The sequence below is a fragment of the Polypterus senegalus genome, chromosome 11 (genome assembly GCF_016835505.1).
Source record: "Polypterus senegalus isolate Bchr_013 chromosome 11, ASM1683550v1, whole genome shotgun sequence".
Lineage (NCBI taxonomy): Eukaryota > Metazoa > Chordata > Cladistia > Polypteriformes > Polypteridae > Polypterus > Polypterus senegalus.
This window is the reverse complement of record NC_053164.1, coordinates 93,678,785-93,698,372: the sequence shown is the minus strand read 5'-3', so window position 1 is coordinate 93,698,372 and position 19,588 is coordinate 93,678,785. Positions and strand designations below refer to the sequence as shown.

General features: G+C 40.9%; 1 protein-coding gene across 1 annotated transcript in view; it reads right to left on the bottom strand.

Moving 5' to 3' along the window:
* unc5db (unc-5 netrin receptor Db) overlaps window positions 1-19,588 on the bottom strand; it is a 756,179-nt gene that overhangs the window by 68,775 nt on the left and 667,816 nt on the right. The window contains exon 12 of the mRNA XM_039769246.1: window positions 7,774-7,945. Coding sequence (XP_039625180.1) covers window positions 7,774-7,945 — 172 coding nt within the window. The remainder of the gene's footprint in view (window positions 1-7,773; window positions 7,946-19,588) is intronic.

Below are 19,588 nucleotides of genomic sequence, written 5' to 3'. Positions count from 1 at the left end.
CACCCTCTCCACACAGTCACCACTGATGATTAGTGGTTGGACTTCTGTCTTGTTTCTTCTGTAGTCTATAATGAGTTTTTTGGTCTTTTTAGTGTTTAGGAGGAGGTTGTTATCCTTGCACCAAGAAGACAGCTGCTCCACCTCATCTCTGTAGGCATACTCGTCTCCCCCAGATATGAGCCCCACCACGGTAGTGTCATCTGCAAATTTCACAATGGTGTTGCTCTGGTGGGCCGGGGTGCAGTCGAGTGTGTAGAGAGAGTAGAGCAGTGGACTAAGCACACAGCCCTGAGGTGACCCAGTGCTGAGGCTTAGGGTTGGTGATGTGTGACGGCCCACTCTCACTCTCTGTCTGCGGCCAGTGAGGAAGCTGTTGATCCATCTGCAGGTGCTGTGAGGAAGCCCCAGGTCTTTTAGTTTGACATCCAGTTTGCAGGGAAGAATGGTATTGAATGCAGAGCTGTAATCTACAAAAAGCATGCGTACATAGCTTCCTTGCCTCTCCAGGTGTGTTGCGGTGGCATGGAGTGCTATGACTATGGCGTCCTCAGTAGATCGGTTCGCTCTGTAAACAAACTGGTGGGGGTCAAGGCTGCGGGGTAGGACTGCTGTAATGTGATAACGGACCAGCTTCTCAAAACACTTCATCGCCACTGGGGTGAGTGCCACTGGTCGATAGTCGTTAAGGCTGGAGATGTGAGGTTTCTTGGGCAAGGGTATTATGGTGGAGGTCTTGAGGCAGGGTGGGACAGTCGACTGTGCGAGGAATTGGTTGAAGATCCTGGTGAAGATCTCAGCCAGCTGGTCTGCGCAATCCCTCAGTACATGTCCTGGTACGCCATCAGGACCAGCCGCCTTCCTCGGGTTTATGGCCCGCAGGGTGCATCTCACTTCATGTTCCTCCAGAGTGATGATGGTACTACAGTGGGCTGTGTGCTGTTGCCGTGCCTCTAAAACATCCGGTGCAGTGACCTCAAAACGGGTGAAGAAGATGTTCAGCTCCTCCGCCAGTGCTAGGTCACCTTCAGCAGCGCCTAGGTTGGTCTTGTAGTTCGTCAGCTTCTGGACACCCTGCCACACAAGCTGGCTGTTCCTGCTTTCCAGGTGGTTCTCAATTCTCCTCCTGTAATCCGCCTTGGCCTCCCTGATGCCTCTTTTCAGGTTGGCTCTCGCCATACTGTAGTGGTCCCTGCTACCGGACCTGAAGGCGTTATTCCTCTCCTTTAACAGCTGTCGGACTTCCCAGGTCATCCAGGGCTTTTGGTTGGGGTAAGCCCGGATATGTTTGTCCACTGTGACAGTGTCTATGCAGTGTTTGATGTAACAGAGGACACTGTCCGTGAATATTTCCAGGTCTTGATGTTCGAAGATGTTCCAGTTGGTTTTATCAAAGAAATCCTGCAGCTGTTGAGAGGCACCCTCTGGCCATGTAGTAACAGTCTTTGTGATGGCCAACGCGGTTTTCTTGATGGTGGCATATACAGGAATTAGGAGCAGGGACAAATGGTCAGACTGGCCCAGGTGTGGTAGAGGTCTGGCCCTGTAGCCCTTCTTGATGTTTGAGTAAACTTTGTCCAGAGTGTTATCACCCCTAGTGGCACACTTTACATGCTGGTGGAAATTAGGGATTACTGTTTTTAAATCTGCATGACTAAAATCCCCAGCTATGATGTGTACAACGTCCGGGTATTTGCTCAGTTTGTTGCTAATGTTTGTATGCAGAAGTGTTATCGCCACATTAGCATTAGCATCTGGTGGTATATAAACAGCTGTTATTATGATGACGGTGAACTCCCTTGGAAGGTAGATGGGCCTGCATTTAACAGTCAGATATTCTATGTCCGATGAACAGTGATGGTTTGTGATCACTGTGTTAGTACACCAACTGTTATTCACATACAAGCAGATTCCCCCTCCTTTTCACTTACCGGAGTCCTCTGTTATGTCCTGGCGCTGTGCGGTGTAGCCTGCTAGCTCAATAGCCGAGTCCGGAATGGATTGATGCAGCCAGGACTCGGTGATCAGAAGGATGCATGAGACTTTGATGTGGTTATTCGCTGTTATTTGTAACCTTAGCTCATCCATCTTGTTTGCCAGGGATCTGGCATTCGAAAGGAATAGACTAGGGAGCGGTGGTCTAAGTGGCTGCCTCCTTAGCCTGGTTAGCACGCCAGCCCGGCAGCCTCGCTTCCTCCTTCTCTCTCGACGCCGCCTACGCCTCCTCCCCGCTGGGATAGTAATCCACGAAGCGCCCGGTCTCCTCGCTATTTCCTCCGGTATTTTGTGCAAGCGGATAAATTCGATAGTCACACTCACACGGTAACTCACTCCGATCTTAAGGAGATCATTTCGGCTGAAGATGTTATTCGCTTGACTGACTGTACACAAAACAAAGCACAAGACGTACAAAAACAAAAACATCCAAACACAACACTGCCTAGTGGGACACCGAGCTGCTGCAACTACGTGCGCCGCCATTTTTTTTGTATTGCCAGGTATTTTTGGAGGTTTTGAGTTTTTTTGAGGTGAAAAAACAGGAAATATTTCACGCTAAAGCCTCTTTCATATTTAATTTTATACCTGTGATCTTTTCTGTAGCCATAAAACACGCGTAATCTGTCGCACACCAGTAAAATGAATTCCATTTATGCCTCTCATTCACATCACTGCTGAGGAGTGCAGTGCATTTTTTCAAAATGTTACATGCTACGTTTCTTCCACACAAAGATACAATACAGTGCTCTAAAATGGACATTGCTGTGTTTTCTCCATAGAAAAGTCTCACTACATAGGACGCTGCCCCCAGTCCATCGTTACTTAGCAACCGACCATTTTTGTTTCTTATTTCTTGCAGAAGAGGATGAGGATGGGCAGGTTACAAGTGTGATGGAGCTTCAAGTTTGATTTATTTTTTTTGTTTACAATGCTTTTTTAGGATTGTGATAACCAAGATTATCATCATAACTGGCAAAGTGGGGATTGTACTACCAGGACAAATTCTATAGGTCAACAAACTGTTTAGATGTGGCAAGAAATGAGTCCAGTAATTTTTTTAGTTAAATACTAAATGACAGGTAGATGCATGTGAAATTAATGTGTGTAATTTTGTGTCAATTGCACTAATTTTACTGGAAACGAAATGTAATTTCACAAATGTTTTTGTAAACTGAAAGACAGCGTTTCTTTCTTTTAATTTCGTGCAAATTGTTCCACTTATCACTAGGCTTAATCTGCTTTGTTTCTGCTGCTGTAAACCATCAGATCCTTTTGCATCATTTAAACACACATGCTTGTCAAACTGAGGATAATTTATTGACATATATTATTTTAGATCTACTGTTATCTTGATTGGAAAAAAATCTGAGGTCATGTGTATTACACCTAGAATGAATCTTAATTGCTTGTCTGTATCTTCAATTACATTAGGAAGTAACACTTGAAGTATCTGCTTCTATTTGATTTGAATAATTGATTTTGACTAATCTCTGTGACCTGTTTATGGAAATACATTAGTTATGTATATTTATTGCATTCTTGTTTTTATGTTCTATTTATTCATATACTATTGTTAATAATTATTAAATTCTTCTTAGATATTCATATGATTTTATTCATTTTCAATTAATGCAATTATTCCTTGTATACTTTGTATTTTACATAGTATAAATATAAGGTGCCTTAGATAATTTTGTTTAGACGAGCACTTAAATAAAATAAATGCCTTCTTCCAGATTGTGGGAAGCTGAATACTAACCCAACAACAGAATGTGGTACATGTTCTAGATAATGTGTCAAATGTGCATTCGGTGTCAGACTTACCAGAGCATAAGAACATAGGACATTTGACAATCAAGAAGTGACCATTCAGTCCATCAAGTTCATTTGTTTAGCTAATAGTTAAGCAGTCAGCACACACTGATTCTGTGAATATTAAGAGATGCAAGTCTCTGAATTATGGGAATAAACCAATGCAGGTATGGAGAGACCATACAAATAAGAGAAAAGGATGAGGAAAAATGGAATTAGCAAACAAGGCAACCCATCATACCACCATTTTATACCTAAAGTCCCATAAAATAACATGTTTTAAAAATATATGGCAATGCAGGCAGTATGATGGGACAGTAGCTAGTGCTGTTGCTTCTTAGCTAAAGAACCTTGAGTTCAAATGGTGGTCCATGTCTGAGTTTGCACATTCATCCTACTTCTGCCTATTTTTTCTCCAAGACCACTCTAAATTGATCTTTTTCAGATAGGTGTGGTAATTCTGTAATGGAAAAAATATGCAATATTTTTTGTGCAATATGCAAATAAAGACTCCTGACCCCATGATGCTTTACTAAATTAAGTAAATATGAGAATAGGTAGATGGACAATCATATCTATGCAAAGTAGTGTCACTACTGCCTCACAGTGTCAGGCATCAGTGTTCTTCGTCTGTGAGGAGTTAAAATGATCTTTCCAGGTCTGTGTGTGTTACTCCAACTTGCTTTCACTTCCCAAAGATGTGCATGGCATGGTATTTATAAACTGATCTGGTGTGATGCATTTCAAGCATGGGTTTGAGAATAAGCATACATTTCGATGAAATGGCATCCAGTCCAGGTTTAAAAGGTAACACTTTAGATTAGGTACTACAGAAATGCATCTATTACACATTTACTCTCATGTAAGAAGACCTTAATAAAGGCTTCTTTTCACCTTCATAAAGTGTTACTGGTTAAATCAACTAACAAATTAATATTTCAGTGTCACAAAGAGGCAATAGTATTTTTGCAGTACAAGCTATCATAATGTATTTCCAAGGATCATATTTTATATTATATTGTTGTAACATATTTCCAGACTGTATTTTTAAATTTTCTACCAGGCTTATTATATATTTACTGTTCTAATTATTGTTTATTGTACTGCATATAAATTAACTTCCTCCCTACCCTTTAAAAGTAGTTTCTATTAAATGTGCTCCATTAGTTACTCAGTGAAGTATGTGTAAAATGTACAAAGGCTCAAAGGCTCAGTCAACCGGCCCTAATACTCATAAGGCTTTTACAAAGGGAAAAAAAAATACTGGAATACTAACACCCAGGAAAGCAATATTTGTAAAAAATATTAATTTTCTTCTTAATTCCAGGTAATTACATATTCTATAGGCAGAGTGATGACACAGTGATTGACTCTATGTGACACAGCCAGGTGTTACGTGGGCATCCCGTTGGCCTGGTCCAGCCACTCGGGTCCTCAACAATGAGGATCCTTCCTGGCAGATCACCCTCGAGGAATTGCGCCACATGGCCATAGTGCCATAACTGACGCTCCCTCACAATGCAGGTAATGTGCCTCATTCAGGTAACCGCTTGTTTGACACAAATTAAAACCAGCGGTACTCAAGGATTCTCTGAGTACACACAGCAACGAAGGAGTCCAGTCTTCGTCTCAGGTCGCTGTATAGCATCCATGTCTCACAACCATATAGCAAAACAGGAAGCATCAGGACTCTAAAGACTTGGACCTTCATCGTTTTCTAGAAATATTGGGGACACCACACATGCCTTTCCAGTGACCTAATGACCCTACATGCTCTCCCAATCTGTCTACTGAATTTATAGGAAGAGTCACCAGAGATATGAATGTCACTGCCAAGCTAAGTAAACACTCTATCTGCAGACAGACACACTGCTGATGGCTGTACCTAAGAGGTCATTAAAGACCTGGATCTTGGCTTTTATCCAGGACACTCGCAAGCCCAGACACTCAGACTCCTCACTCAGTCTCTTGAGTGTCCATCCATTGACTCCGCGAAGATCATAGCATCATCAGCAAATTAGAGATCTGTGAATCTTTCTTCACCAACAGATGCTTCGCAGCCACTGGACTCCATGACCTCGCCCAACACCCAGTCCATGCAAGCATTGAACAGAATAGGAGTAGTTGACTTTATTCTAGACATAAGCGTCAAGATTAAACTGGAAAAGCCAAGAATAAAGTCAACATATATACTTTATTCTCGACATACACTTTTTTTTCTTCACTGTGTCCGTATTTTTTTTCTTCTTTGTGGCCCTAATATGCTTCCGTACTCAGGTGGGTGTTAGCATATCATAATCTCTTGGACCAATAGCCTGAGTTTTTCGCATTTAACTTATTTAACCGACATTATAAAATACTGGAAATTATATGGCAAAATCAATCCCTGACGTATCCACGGGAGAACTTAAACGCAAGTATATATGGTATTTGTAATAGGATGTGAGCTTTTTATTTTTTTTTTTCGTTGTTTGTTGTACTTGCACCGTTTATAGATGAAGCTTTTTACAATTTCATTGTACTGGTACAATGACAATAAAGGCTTCCTTCCTTCCTGATAACCTGTAGACAGAAGCGTTGCTTGAATCTTATCAATGCTAACAGTCCTGTACCATTTCCCAGAATGGAGGAAGGCTAAAAAGTAACATAAGTGCTTTGTGACTCCTGCACATTGTCTAATAACCACTTGGGCTGATGTTGTGGGCTTTCAGTGATACCGACCTGCTGGATCTCATTCTATAGAATATCCCAGGATTTTCTTAGGATATGACTTTGCTGTGTGTCCTCCACAGTCTCAACTGCTTCCTTAATACATTCTGCACATTTTTTATGGTTGCCTGGTTTTACTATAGAACACGAGAAAAACACTTCAATTTCTGTTATGAATATTTTATCACAAAATATAATACCAGCAAGTCCTACACCTTAACAGAGATACTACATTTATGCGAAAAAATGTAAAAAGAAAATTGTGCATGATTTCTAAGCGAACTGCATGGTGTATTATCAAAGTGTAACGATGGGCTAATGTAAATTTAATTAAATCTCAATTTAAAGGTTTACAATACAGTCTGAAGACATTTAAGAGTGTTTAGTTAGCAATTCAGCAGCCAAGGGGCATAGAAGTTTAATTATTTCAGCAAATTAACAAATGTTTACCTTCTCATTAATTGTAATATTAAAGAAGTTAAATACAATTTACACTTTATCATGTAAGATGATGCAGCTCTCATTTCAGCTGCTTACCTGGGAAACACGGTTAAGTTTGGGGGCAAATCTCTTGGTAAATCTTTATTGTATAAAAGGCTGTCATCCATGTTCACCCAAACCTCACAGTTTGCTCAGAGCCATGCCACTCTGCCACAGGACACCCAAACTTGGGTAGCCTGGGTGTCAGGCATAGGGCTGTCCCTACATTGTATCAGGCTAAAACGGGGTCCTGTTCTTTTATCACAAATCATGGTGTCAAAGGACATTGCAATATTAAACATTTAATTTAAGTTAATCACTGGGATAAAAGGAATAAAACAGACTGAATAAAGGCAAACATGAACAAGAAAGGGAAACCAGATTAAAGAGGTAATACTAGATTTGGGAAAGAAGTGGAGAATTTGTTCAAGAAATGTTGGATGATAAGTTCAGCTCTGAGGGAACACAACAGCACAAAGTCTCGGGTACAGACACCCTGAGGTAAATTTATGCTTTAAAACGTAACTAAAAAATGCAGAGCTCCGCAGATGATTCTGCACACCCAAACCGATGCATTCAAATCAATTTTTATCCCTGCAAAGTATCATTATAATATATGTTGGTGATGTTCCTGGCTGAACCCAGAGGCAATGTCTGCTTCATTTTATACATCTGTGTGAAGTTTACAAGTGCTGCCAAGAACATTCTGTGAGGACACTATATATCCTGATATCCATGTCCTGTCCCCACCAGGCACACAGGCGCTACTCCACTTACCTCCCACTTGCCCTCAGTGGTCTGTCGACGAAGATGAATATTCCAGTGCTCTGAGCTGACCTCTGCGCAGTGAGCTATCGTCAAAGCTAAAGGGCTGGACAGGGTCAGACCTGGGGGACCATAGGTTGCTTCAGGACCCAGCAGAATCTCAGAACTTCCTTCAGTGGGGACACTGTAATGAGAAATAACATAGAAACAGTACAAGTGAAATTCAGGGCAAGTCTGATCCAGGAAAAGAACTAGGAATGAAGTAGAAAAATAAAGCCTTTCAGGTTTGTCTAAACAACATTGCATTATACTCATTGCTTCGTCTGAACAGTTCTATTATTGTACCTGGTTACCCTCACGTTTTACACATTCAGATGTAGCAGGAAGGGAACATTTTAATAACCATAAAAATCTGTAGCTATCAGAAGTAGTGGTCTGTAAGCACACTCCACTATTACAACTTCCACTCTCAATGGCCTTCAGAATTTACTTGGAATTTTTCAGATTTTTTGACTTCCATTTTATGTAAACCCTCTCCTGTTATTCATCAGCCCTTCATTCTTCTTTTGCTTCTCTTTTGATATCTGATAACATGCTCCTCTAAAATTCTGCTCAAGAAGAACACAGGAACATGGTCAGAATGGACGGGCAGACAACCTCATGTCCTTGCACTCACTCCTTACTTATAAGGCTACAAAACTCTATAATGACACCAGATGTTTGGTTTACAGCTGGATTCCAAGCCATCACCAGAAGCAGCTCCGGGTACTACAAAAAAGAGCAACTTTCTTAAATGAATAGGTCACAAGCAACTCAAAGAAGCTTTAAAATAAAGCAAATTGAATTAAAATGTTCTAGCTACTTTGCTGCTGAATGTTGTCAGTGGTATTGACCGCCTCTGAGGCTGGAACTTTACACTAAGCTCCTACTTTCTGATTAGTGATGAGTGGATCTATCTTGCATTGAAGTTCTTAAATGCATGCCTGACTAACACACAAGTAAGTGCCCATTAGCATCTTCTTCTATTTTTTCAGACGAATTTTATACCAGAGTGACCACCTGTAATGCAACAATATGTAGAATTGCTCATGTTCATCTGAAAGTAATTGTGGAACTCATAATAATGCAATTTAAAGTATCATAATAACATGCCAAAGTTCTGGATTTTTAGCATTATGCAACAGATTGTTAAACTGAGTAATGGTGTCCCTGTATATGTACTATGCTACTTTAGATAAGCTTGTGAATATATTATGTACCAAGCACTCTGGTACTAGAAAGGCATCACATCTGTTACTACTGGGATGGATACTGGCTTCATTTTACCTGGATGTTGGTCCCATTCCTCTAATTCAATTTCAGGTCATCATTGCTCTCTTTAATTCTTTGATCTTCTTCTCTGTACATTTACTTTGCCGAGGCTTTTTCAGTTTCAGTATTCAAATCTCAGCTAAATATGTCTGTCTTTACTCTTTTGTCTTGAATCTAGCATTCTTATATATGAGACACATATACTATCATGCGTTTACCTGTCTGATGAATTGTTCTGCAAAGATAGAAATAAAATGCACTTATTGACTCATCTCATACTATAATGTGAACTGCTTTGGGAAGGAGCTTGCTGGAAACCATCACGAGGAGCAGGGCTGTAAACACCTCATTATGCCTCCATGTCATGGCCTTAGTCTCTGTGCTAAATGGTCTTCTCCATCCACAGATTTTGTGATAAGTTACAAGTGGTTTGTAGCAGTTGATAGATAGATAGATAGATAGATAGATAGATAGATAGATAGATAGATAGATAGATAGATAGATAGATAGATAGATAGATAGATAGATGGATAGATAGATAGATGGATAGATAGATAGATAATTCTTTACAGTTAGAGTGCTTTTCACACTACTAAAAGTGCTTTTCATAGTGAGTGGGGAGACACTTCAAGCACCACTAATGTGCAACATCAACCTCAATGATGTGACGACAACCATTTTTGAGCCAGTACACTCACCACAAATGAGCTATTAGGTGGTGAAGAGGTGATAGAGAGAGAGAGACAGAGAGAGACAGAGAGAGAGAGAGAATTAAAGACAGGATGATGAGAGTGCCAGAAAGGCTAAGCCATGGAGGGCAATTTAGCCAGGACATCAGAATACACCCTGCTATTTATGACAGAAGCCTACGGTTCTTCAATAACCACAGAGAGTCAGGACCTCAATTTTACGTCTCATCCAAAGGATGGTGCCATATTTACAGCACAGTGTCCCCATCACTGCACTGGGGCTTTGGGATCCACATTCAGACCAAAAGGTAAGCACTCCCTGCTGGCCTCACTAATACCTCTTCCAGCAGCAACACAAGCTTTTTCCTAGATGGACTCCCATCCAAGTACTAGCCGGGCCTGAACATGCTTCGCTTGAGGTGGATAAATAACTGAACCCCTGAAACTAGCATAAAGCTGATGTGGTTGACATTTCTGTCTCACAGATCTAGCAGCCTAACATTTAAATATGGGCTTGCTTACTAACCATGTGAAATTTAAATGGTCTGTTTGGGTTTTCTTTGGGTGGTTTGCTTCCCACATCCTAATAAGTATGTGTTAGTATGACTGGTGAATCTAAATTGACCCCTTGTGAGCACAGGTATGTGCATGAGTGGGACCTGTGATTGTCAGGCTCCTGCCTAATGCTCAGAGCTGTTAAGGTCGACTCTGTTCCCACTTAGCCTTAAATTGGATTAAGTGGGTGAGAGAATTAAGTGTTATGTTATGTCATGTTAAGTTATTATTAGAAAGGCAGAGCCAATTAGGGTGTACATCCCAGCATGCAATATGCCACACGGCCTTGTGGGATGTTGCAGAATTTAAAAGAGACAGAGAAATGTAGTTATCTCTGTGTGGAGGAGCAGTGGTTTGTGTTTAATTAGTGCCTAGACTGTACAGATAGCTGGAGAAAGTGTGCTTTTAGTGTCATAAGGTAAGTTCATTTTTATTCATACATACATTTTTCAGTCATATGCATCCACAGAATCCCACCCCACTTATAAACCCATATATATTTGTGCATGTCCTATTACTCTAACTTCTATTAGCTTGCCGCTGTGCTACTCTGTATAGAATGCTCTGACTGATACTCTTCGGGAAAAAAAACGCATCTCCTGAAGCTCCATCTTGTTGTTTAGAATTAAGATCAGCTATAGTAATGGTTCACGTGTTATTTTTAATTGTTGAATAGCTCTCTCAATGATATATCTAAAACAAAATCCATGCCAACAAACCAAAACTAAGAAAGGCAGAGTGGTCCACAGATGGCATCCATCTGCACATGTCTCACCAACAAGCCTTTCTTTGCCTACCATATCTGACATTTCTCCCCACTTTCATTATATTTTAATTTGCAACTAATAAACTGCTGACAGTCCTAGTCAATCAACTAGATCAAGGAAAGATACTTTATAAAAGAAACAGTAGTAGTGTGTGAAAACATTACTGGTCAAGAAGAGATCCAGCAGCAGGTGGCGGAGTAAACTGTCCCAAAGTGGAATTGTGTGCGGAGGTACAGCCACCTACAACACCCAGTTGACAGAATGCAGTATTTCAGATGGGACTGAGTGAATTCAATTGATTTAAATCAGAATTTAACTCAAGAATGAATGAAGCAAAACGGCATACTGGAAAAATTCAAAAATCATTGACTTTTTCCCTCAAACATAAGCTTGGAAGAGTGTCTGGAAATGGGCTCCTTTTGTGTTCCACTCTGTTTTATCACTCAGGCATCTGCTTATTTATTTTTCTCTCCTTATTCACATATCTGATGCACCTGACTCGAAGACGCTGTCTGCCATGTCTTGTGTCGACACCAAGATAATGGTGGGTAGGAGTGGGTGATGATGATGATGGTGATGGCATCAATTGTGACACAAGAAAAAAGTTCTACTTGGGAAAACAATGCATGGTGCCATTCTGCAAACAATGAAATTGAAAATAGGTGAAAGATGCAGGAGGACACTGTCCTAGTTCCCAAACGAACTTCTGCAGTTAGGACAGGCCTCTGTGCCAGCCAATGTTGGTACAGTATTTATGAATTATGTGATTCATGCTGTGGAAATATAATGGAAGCAGTAATAATCTTGCATAATTTTAGAAATGTGTAGTATCTTTAAATATGATCACCATTGCAAGGTGTTTTGGTGCAAAAATTGCAATATGCTGTAATGAACAGCACCCATGGGGCTGGAAAATCGTGTAAGATGAACACGTTTTCATTACTTGGCTGGAAGGCCAGGATGAAGGAAAAACAGAACTTTTCATGCTCTATCTGGAATTTGGCTGGAGATGCCATCACTATGAAATGTGTGTTGGCCATCACATTGGAAGGACAGGGGGAAAATGGAATGTGGCTATGGTCTCCTCGGATACCCTAGATGGCAGCATCCCTGGGTTAGGATTCCCACACAGACACCTGCAGGGCATGCTGGAACCTGTTGTCCCAACAGGACTGTTGTTTTACATGGGTGCTGCTGAGTGAGCTGCTGAGATTGATGATCCTTAAATTCAGGTACTCCCTTTAACCTGGAAGTGCTTCCAGTGGGCTATGCCCCAGGACCGGAAATACTTCCGGGTCTGGCATGCAAGGAGCTGCTTGACCTCAACCAGGCGAGTTGGAGGCACGTAGAGGAAGAAGAACAAAGCTTGCCTGGATGAGTGGAAGGAGAAGAAACAGAGACACAGGGGAGAAGGAAAATTGTGTTTGCGTCACTTATGAAGCCTTTTTAAGGTACGTGTGATAATAAAAACTGTATTTGAACCCAGAACTTGTGCTGTGGTTATAGTATCTGAGTTTGGGGCTTGGTACTCTGGAATTTTAACCACTGTCCTACTACTAATAACATTAATATAGCTCCTTTCTGTAGTGATAATGGCATATAGGAACACCCTACAAGTGGTCATGGGTGTGTTTTTACAGTCGGAGCACTGGGAAGTTAAGTTACTTGCTCAGGATGTCACAGTACGTCAAAGGTGGCAACTGAATCAACAGTATAAAGCCTTACAGTCCAGTTCCTAATACATTTCACCACACTGACTGCCTAATGACAAGTAATTTTTGGAGCTATTACAGCCTGCCATTGGTGACATTTTTCCTGTGGCATCAAATCAGTCTCCTTACAAGTGACTCCATGTCATATTTTGTTCTATCACAAGGCAAGTCATACTTAGTGATCCATCCCCACAGATTTAATAGTTTTTCCAAATCTCCCTTTTGCATAATATGGGAATGATTAATAGATTGTTTACCCACTAAAAGATTTGTCTATATAAAATCCATTGCTATCATTATCAAGTCAACACCAAGGATTAAGATGTTACCCTTGTATCATACAGTTTTCGATCTCTGCTCATCCATTTTTGCTCCACTTTCCTTGTCAACAGCATATCTTGACTACCAGCCTTTTCCTGAGCTTTTATACACCCTGAGACACCATTCAACCTAACAGGATGTCTTAGGATAAGGGAAGGAAAGCAGCATGAACTGGGGGAAACACACATATTCCACACAGATGTTAACCCCACTGGTTCTATAAACCTTTTCCTCATGGAAGACCTACCAGCTCCATCCAGGTCTATTTTCAATTGAAAACATTTGTTACAGTGCACTTCTGGCATAACTATAGAAGGCCATATGCTAAATATGAAGTGCAACTGAAGAGGGTGCTGTCAGATGAGAACATATGAGGTGAGAGACAAAACACAGAGAATGGGCCTGACGTGGTGTGTGCTTAAGATACACATTTTCATTTTCTTATGTGTTCATTTAAAGTTCATTGGTACATAAAATAAAGATGACGTCAATCACATCTGCTCACTCCGGCTTCATTTCCTTTGCCTCTCACAAAGTCAAATTAAATAATTGAAACTCTACACACGAAATGCTTATTTCTATGGCTTGGTGTGAACTTCCTCCAGACTGCCAAAGTGAAAAGTAACTTTGGCAGACCTGCAGAGCGATGCTCCCTGAGCACATGCAGCATGCAGTTTATTACAGCAATGTCACGCTCTCATGTAACATCTGCCCTGTATAATGTGCCGTGTCTAAGCAAGCACACCAGAAATGGTCACCAAGAAGAAGATCAAAGAGACTACCTAAGCTCCTGCAGCTCTCCTCCTTTCACACGCCTCATGAAGAGGTCTCTTGAGACTTGAGCTGCCGCTGCGCTGCCTTCGCTGAAGCCAATTACAGCTCTTAGAAAATGTCAGGCAAGCCGACGGAAGAACTTCCTAATGACATTATCTGCTTCATCCCAGAGATCATCATTTAGTAATCAGTCCCCTGTTGTCCCTGCAGGAAGACTGGCCCGGCTGCATGAACTTATTTCCACAGGGTTCAATAGCAAGGTGGGGGAGTCTGTATTCCTTTACTTATTGCTGTGCTGCTTTTGCTAGGATCAGCACGGTGGCATACCGACTAGCAAATTCTGACTGCTGTCTACTTTACCTTAACCCAGCAACTCTACTGTTAAATAAAGACCAAGTGTCTTTGCGACCCAATCCCTTTTAATTTATTTCACCTCATTTTTTGCGTTTATTTGTTTCATTCGACCCTTATGTCTTTGGACAGCTGGGAAGGTTACCACGTGTTTCCAGCTTATGAAAAAATGCAAGAAAGGTAACAAGAAGATTGTATGCTTTATATAAACTATCAGAAAAATTACAAAACAAACAGGGCACCAACTGACTGGCATGTCAGGACAAGGCATTGGTAGCTCTTTAATATATCGTGGGAATGAACATTTAAGAAGAATAGGCCAGGATGCACTTATTTAGATGGTGAGCGGGGTATGTGCTCTTCAAAATAAAAGTGTATAAAGCCAAACTGTTGACTTGAGCAGCAATGAGACTGAGGTATGAGCTGGGGGAGTAGCCAATGCCATCGAGGGGGTGGAGCTTACACCACAGCACCCACACAACAGGTCCCCCCCACTCCATCCTTGTACTGCTTGATTCACAAAACCCATGCTGTGCTTATATTTACACGAAAAGGGATGTGCGCCTTTGAGGTACTGCTTTGAGCAAATGAGCTAATCTCTACAAACAGAAAGCACAACCTCACTTTGTTTGTTTGGTTGCTCTTTATGCACAGTGCTTATGCCAAATTTCAAGTCTGTTGCTTGATAAACAAAAGTGTACGTCAGCGTTTTTGACATAAAACTCTTGGCTTTCTACCTCAGGATCAGAGCAAGTGGAAATATATACTATTAATGGACTAGTGTCACCCTTGATGTGATGGTGGTGAGATTTTGCACACTTGTCTTTCATTTCATGAATCTAAGTTGATTCCTACCCATTACATTTAACTTTTTCATGAAATCCTGTGCATTTTGTCTAGGCCTCAAGCCGCTCCAGGGAGGGCCATATTGTCAGATAGCTATTGCAATTTGGGGTTGTTTACACAAGAACAAAAAAACACAAATATCATATACAGAGAAGTATCATATGGCAGAGAAGTATGTAAGAGTTGTACAGGATATGTACGAGGGAAGTGTGACAGTGGTGAGGTCTGCAGTAGGAGTGATGGATGTATTCGAGGTGGAGGTGGGATTACATCAGGGATCGGCTCTTATACCTTTCTTATTTGCAATTGTGATGGACATGTTGACAGATGAGATTAGACAGGAGTCCCAGTGGACTACGATGTTTGCTGATGACATTGTGATCTGTAGCGATAGTAGGGAGCAGGTTGAGGAGACCCTGGAGAGGTGGAGATATGCTCTAGAGAGGAGCAGTAGGAACAAGACAGAATACATGTGTGTAAATGAGAGGGAGGTCAGTGGAATGGTGAGGATGCAGGGAGTAGAGTTGGCGAAGGTGGATGAGTTTAAATACTTGGGATCAACAGTACAGAGTAATGGGAATTGTGGAAGAGAGGTGAAAAAGAGAGTGCAGGCAGGGTGGAATGGGTGGAGAAGAGTGTCAGGAGTAATTTGTGACAGACGGGTATCAGCAAGAGTGAAAGGGAAGGTCAACAGGACGGTAGTGAGACCAGCTATGTTATATGGGATGGGGACGGTGGCACTGACCAGAAAGCAGGAGACAGAGCTGGAGGTAGCAGAGCTAAAGATGCTAAGATATGCAATGGGTGTGGCGAGGATGGATAGGATTAGAAATTAGTACATTAGAGGGTCAGCTCAAGTTGGACGGTTGGGAGACAAAGTCAGAATGGCGAGATTGCGTTGGTTTGGACATGTGCAGAGGAGAGATGCTAAATAAATTGGGAGAATGATGCTAAGGAAAGAGCTGCCAGGAAAGAGGAAAAGAGGAAGGCCTAAGAGAAGGTCTATGGATGTAGTGAGAGAGGACATGCAGGTGGTGGGTATAACAGAACAAGATGCAGAGGACAGAAAGATATGGAAGAAGATGATCCACTATGGCAACTCCTAATGGGAGTAGTCGAAAGAAGAAGAAGAAGAAAATCATATACAAAGAAGTTTTCCAAAACTAACAAATGTTACATACTAAATGCAACAACTTAAGGTTTGGTAACATATAATTTGTAGGTCCTTCCACTTTCTCACCTAGGCAAGGCAACGTAACTCAATTAGTTTTAAATAAAACCAAGCCTTTAATGATAGCTAATTAGTTGAATAGTTATGTCAGCGTTTCTCAACCTTTAAGTATTTGCAACCCGAGTTTTCATAACAGTTTTAATCGCGCCCCCCTAACTTTTTCTTCAAAGGAGCCTACTAATACCAATTTGTTCTTTTTTAATTAATGATATATCATAGATGCATATTTTATTAGACATACTTAACTTTTATCGACATTTATCTAACTCTCTATTTATTTTTCTAGTATCAGAATGTAGTTTAAGTTAATTTATTTTGGTTTCAATAGATGTATTTTTTATATTTTCGATTCTTGTTTTCTTTTTTTCACATCTTCGCACCCCTCTTTATGTTACTTTCCGCCTCACAGATTGAGATGTGGTTGTATGGGTGGTGTAGGTACCAGTCCTGGATGGGATTGTGTGACGGAGCACATCACAATACACAGTGTTATAAGAGCTCTGTTATGAGAAGTCAAGCAAAATGACACCTTTTATTGGCTAACTAAAAAGATTACAATATGCAAGCTTTTGTGGCACCTCGGGCCCCTTCTTCAGACGAGATGTAATCTCACTACATTCACAATGGCTAACACAGTACAACACCCTAGTACTAAAGAGCTCTGTTACAAAGAGGGTAGCACTAAGGATTTCAGTGAAATTGGTTTCAATTAACTTACTTGAGGCTGACGGCAAGCAGTCGGCTTCTAGGAGTTTGATAAAGTAGATTTGTCAATTGTCACAATCAGTGTGTGCGACTGTGTTCAGTTTGCAGGTCAGAAAACTGGACAAATGTACAAAGATCTGTCCTGCTTTTCTCAAAGGTGGATATGTAAACTGTTGAGAAGCTATGTTCACAAGTTGGGGTCCCTTAGGAGAAAGTGCGGCAGTGGTGCTTTGGGACATACGGTATTCACTTTTTTACTTGAAGTGGGCTTGCACTCGCAGAGATGTGCAGTGTTTTAATGGAAGGTATGTGCACACGAGGGCTTCAACTCAAGTCAGCCTGATGGGTTTCTAGATGAGTGCACACAGGGTTTAGGGTCAGTTTTTTGTTTTTTTGGTGTAATAAGCCTGTAGACCTTTTCTGATCAAGATTAAGAATAAAAGGAATGTTATAATAATAGAGAATGTTTAGGGTGTATGATTCCATGTACCTTTATAGACAAGATGTGTGGATCTTCTTGATCATTCACAGAAGGGATAGGATAGTGCAATATTTTTAAAGGTGGAACACTTTTGTCACCAAATTTAATGATACACGTATTGTTACTTATTTTTCCGTGAAAAAAAACATGGGCACTTTGAAACAAATTTTAAGGAATGTCTATTTATCCATCCATCATCCAACCCGCTAATTACTAACTATAGGTTCACAGGGGTCTGCTGGAGCCAATCCCAGCCAACACAGGGAGCAAGGCAGGAAACAAACCCTGGGCAGGGTGCACACACACACCCCCACACAACAAGCACACACTAAGGACAATTTAGAATCCCCAATGAACCTAACCTTCATGTTTTTGGACTGTGGGAGGAAACCGGAGTACCCAGAGGAAACCCACACAGACATGGGGAGAACATGCAAACTCCATGCAGGGAGGACCCGGGAAGTGAACCCAGGTCTCCTAACTGCAAGGCAGCAGCGCTACCCACTATGCCACCATGTCTATTTATAAATTATTAAAAGTTTGCACAGTACAATTATTATTATTCATTTTTTGCAGCAACCACTTCTCTGTGTTTGCCCCCCCTCATTGTTCCACTGCCCCTCTTGGTTCTGTTCACTACATGACCCTGGTGTTTTGCTAAGATCTTTTTAATTCTGAGGACACTGGGTGTTGACAGATGTCAAATGATTGCAGGTCATACCCATGCAGATGCTCACATCTGGCCACTTCAAACTTGCCAATCAGTAAAGAGACATTGAAAACAAGACACAGCATCTCCTGGGGGTGCGAGACACCAGAGGAAACCACTGCACCACTGGGCAACACCAGACTCCCGTGTATTTAGCAATACACTATGCATTTTTTGATTGATATCTTATCATACGGAAGGGGTTCTGAATTCAGGAAAGTGCTGTGCAGCTTGGATATCTAACCATATTAACAGAGACTTTTAATAAGGACATTGATGTCAAATACTTGTTTAATGCATAGAAATGTTTCACATAAATAAGACAATGTCAAAGGATGGTGGGGCATAAGGAACTCCCAGTGGGCTCTTTTAAAAACTTCCACAAAGAAACAGGTTGTAATCTAATCTCTCCCTTCCTCCGTCTCTCTCTGTCACATATGTCCCTTAGTGTTTCCTCAGGGAGCTCTTCATGAGTTAGCCCATGACCTTCTGTGAGATTTTTACTTGTTCGGCTTTGTGAGAATTCTGTTGAGAACAGCTACTAATTAGTTCTATTGTGTGGAAAAGTCGGCCGCTGCATGATCTAACAGTTTATATGTGTATTATGGCTCAAATGTTCATATTGTCTTGACAATGTATAGTATAAGATATTGGCTATAAAATGGGTTTTACTGATAGCCTTTAAGAAAATAATTGCTGCATGCATCCCAAGCACTTTTTGTGTTTGCATTCTCTACATTCTCTATACTGTGTTCCCACAAAGATGCAGGTTCTTCCATTTTATTTTTACAAGAATAATCATAGAAAATGCTGTGCCGAGGGATGTTACCTGAATTCATCTCGATTAATGCTGCAGCTTACCACAAACCTATATTGGATTAAGCAGGCTCCATCACAAGGCGTACTTATGCACACACACACGCTGATGTTTTACAGTCACCAGTTAGCTCACTGTGCACATGTCAGAGGGGAACATTTTTTGTACAATGGGTGATTTTTTTCTTTCTTTTTCTCTTAGGCAAAAAAACATGTAATATTACATTTAAAGGCCAGTAGATGAAGGGGCAATAGGCATCCATTGTTGGGACTGGGATGAGAAGTTGAAAGGCAAATTTCATGGCTAATCCTGTTATTGATTATTGTGATGGCTGTCTACAGGATATAGGTACAGTGGTACCGCTGTATACATCCTTAATCCGTTCCAAATACTTGGACTTATACCAAACAGGACATATACCAAATGAATTTTTCCCATAAGAAATAAAGCGAAAATGATTAATCTGTTCCCATGAAAAAAAATCCTATTGTTATTGGCATATTATACATTGATGGGGTTGTATAAAATAATTTAAACACTGCTTAATACTAAAATACA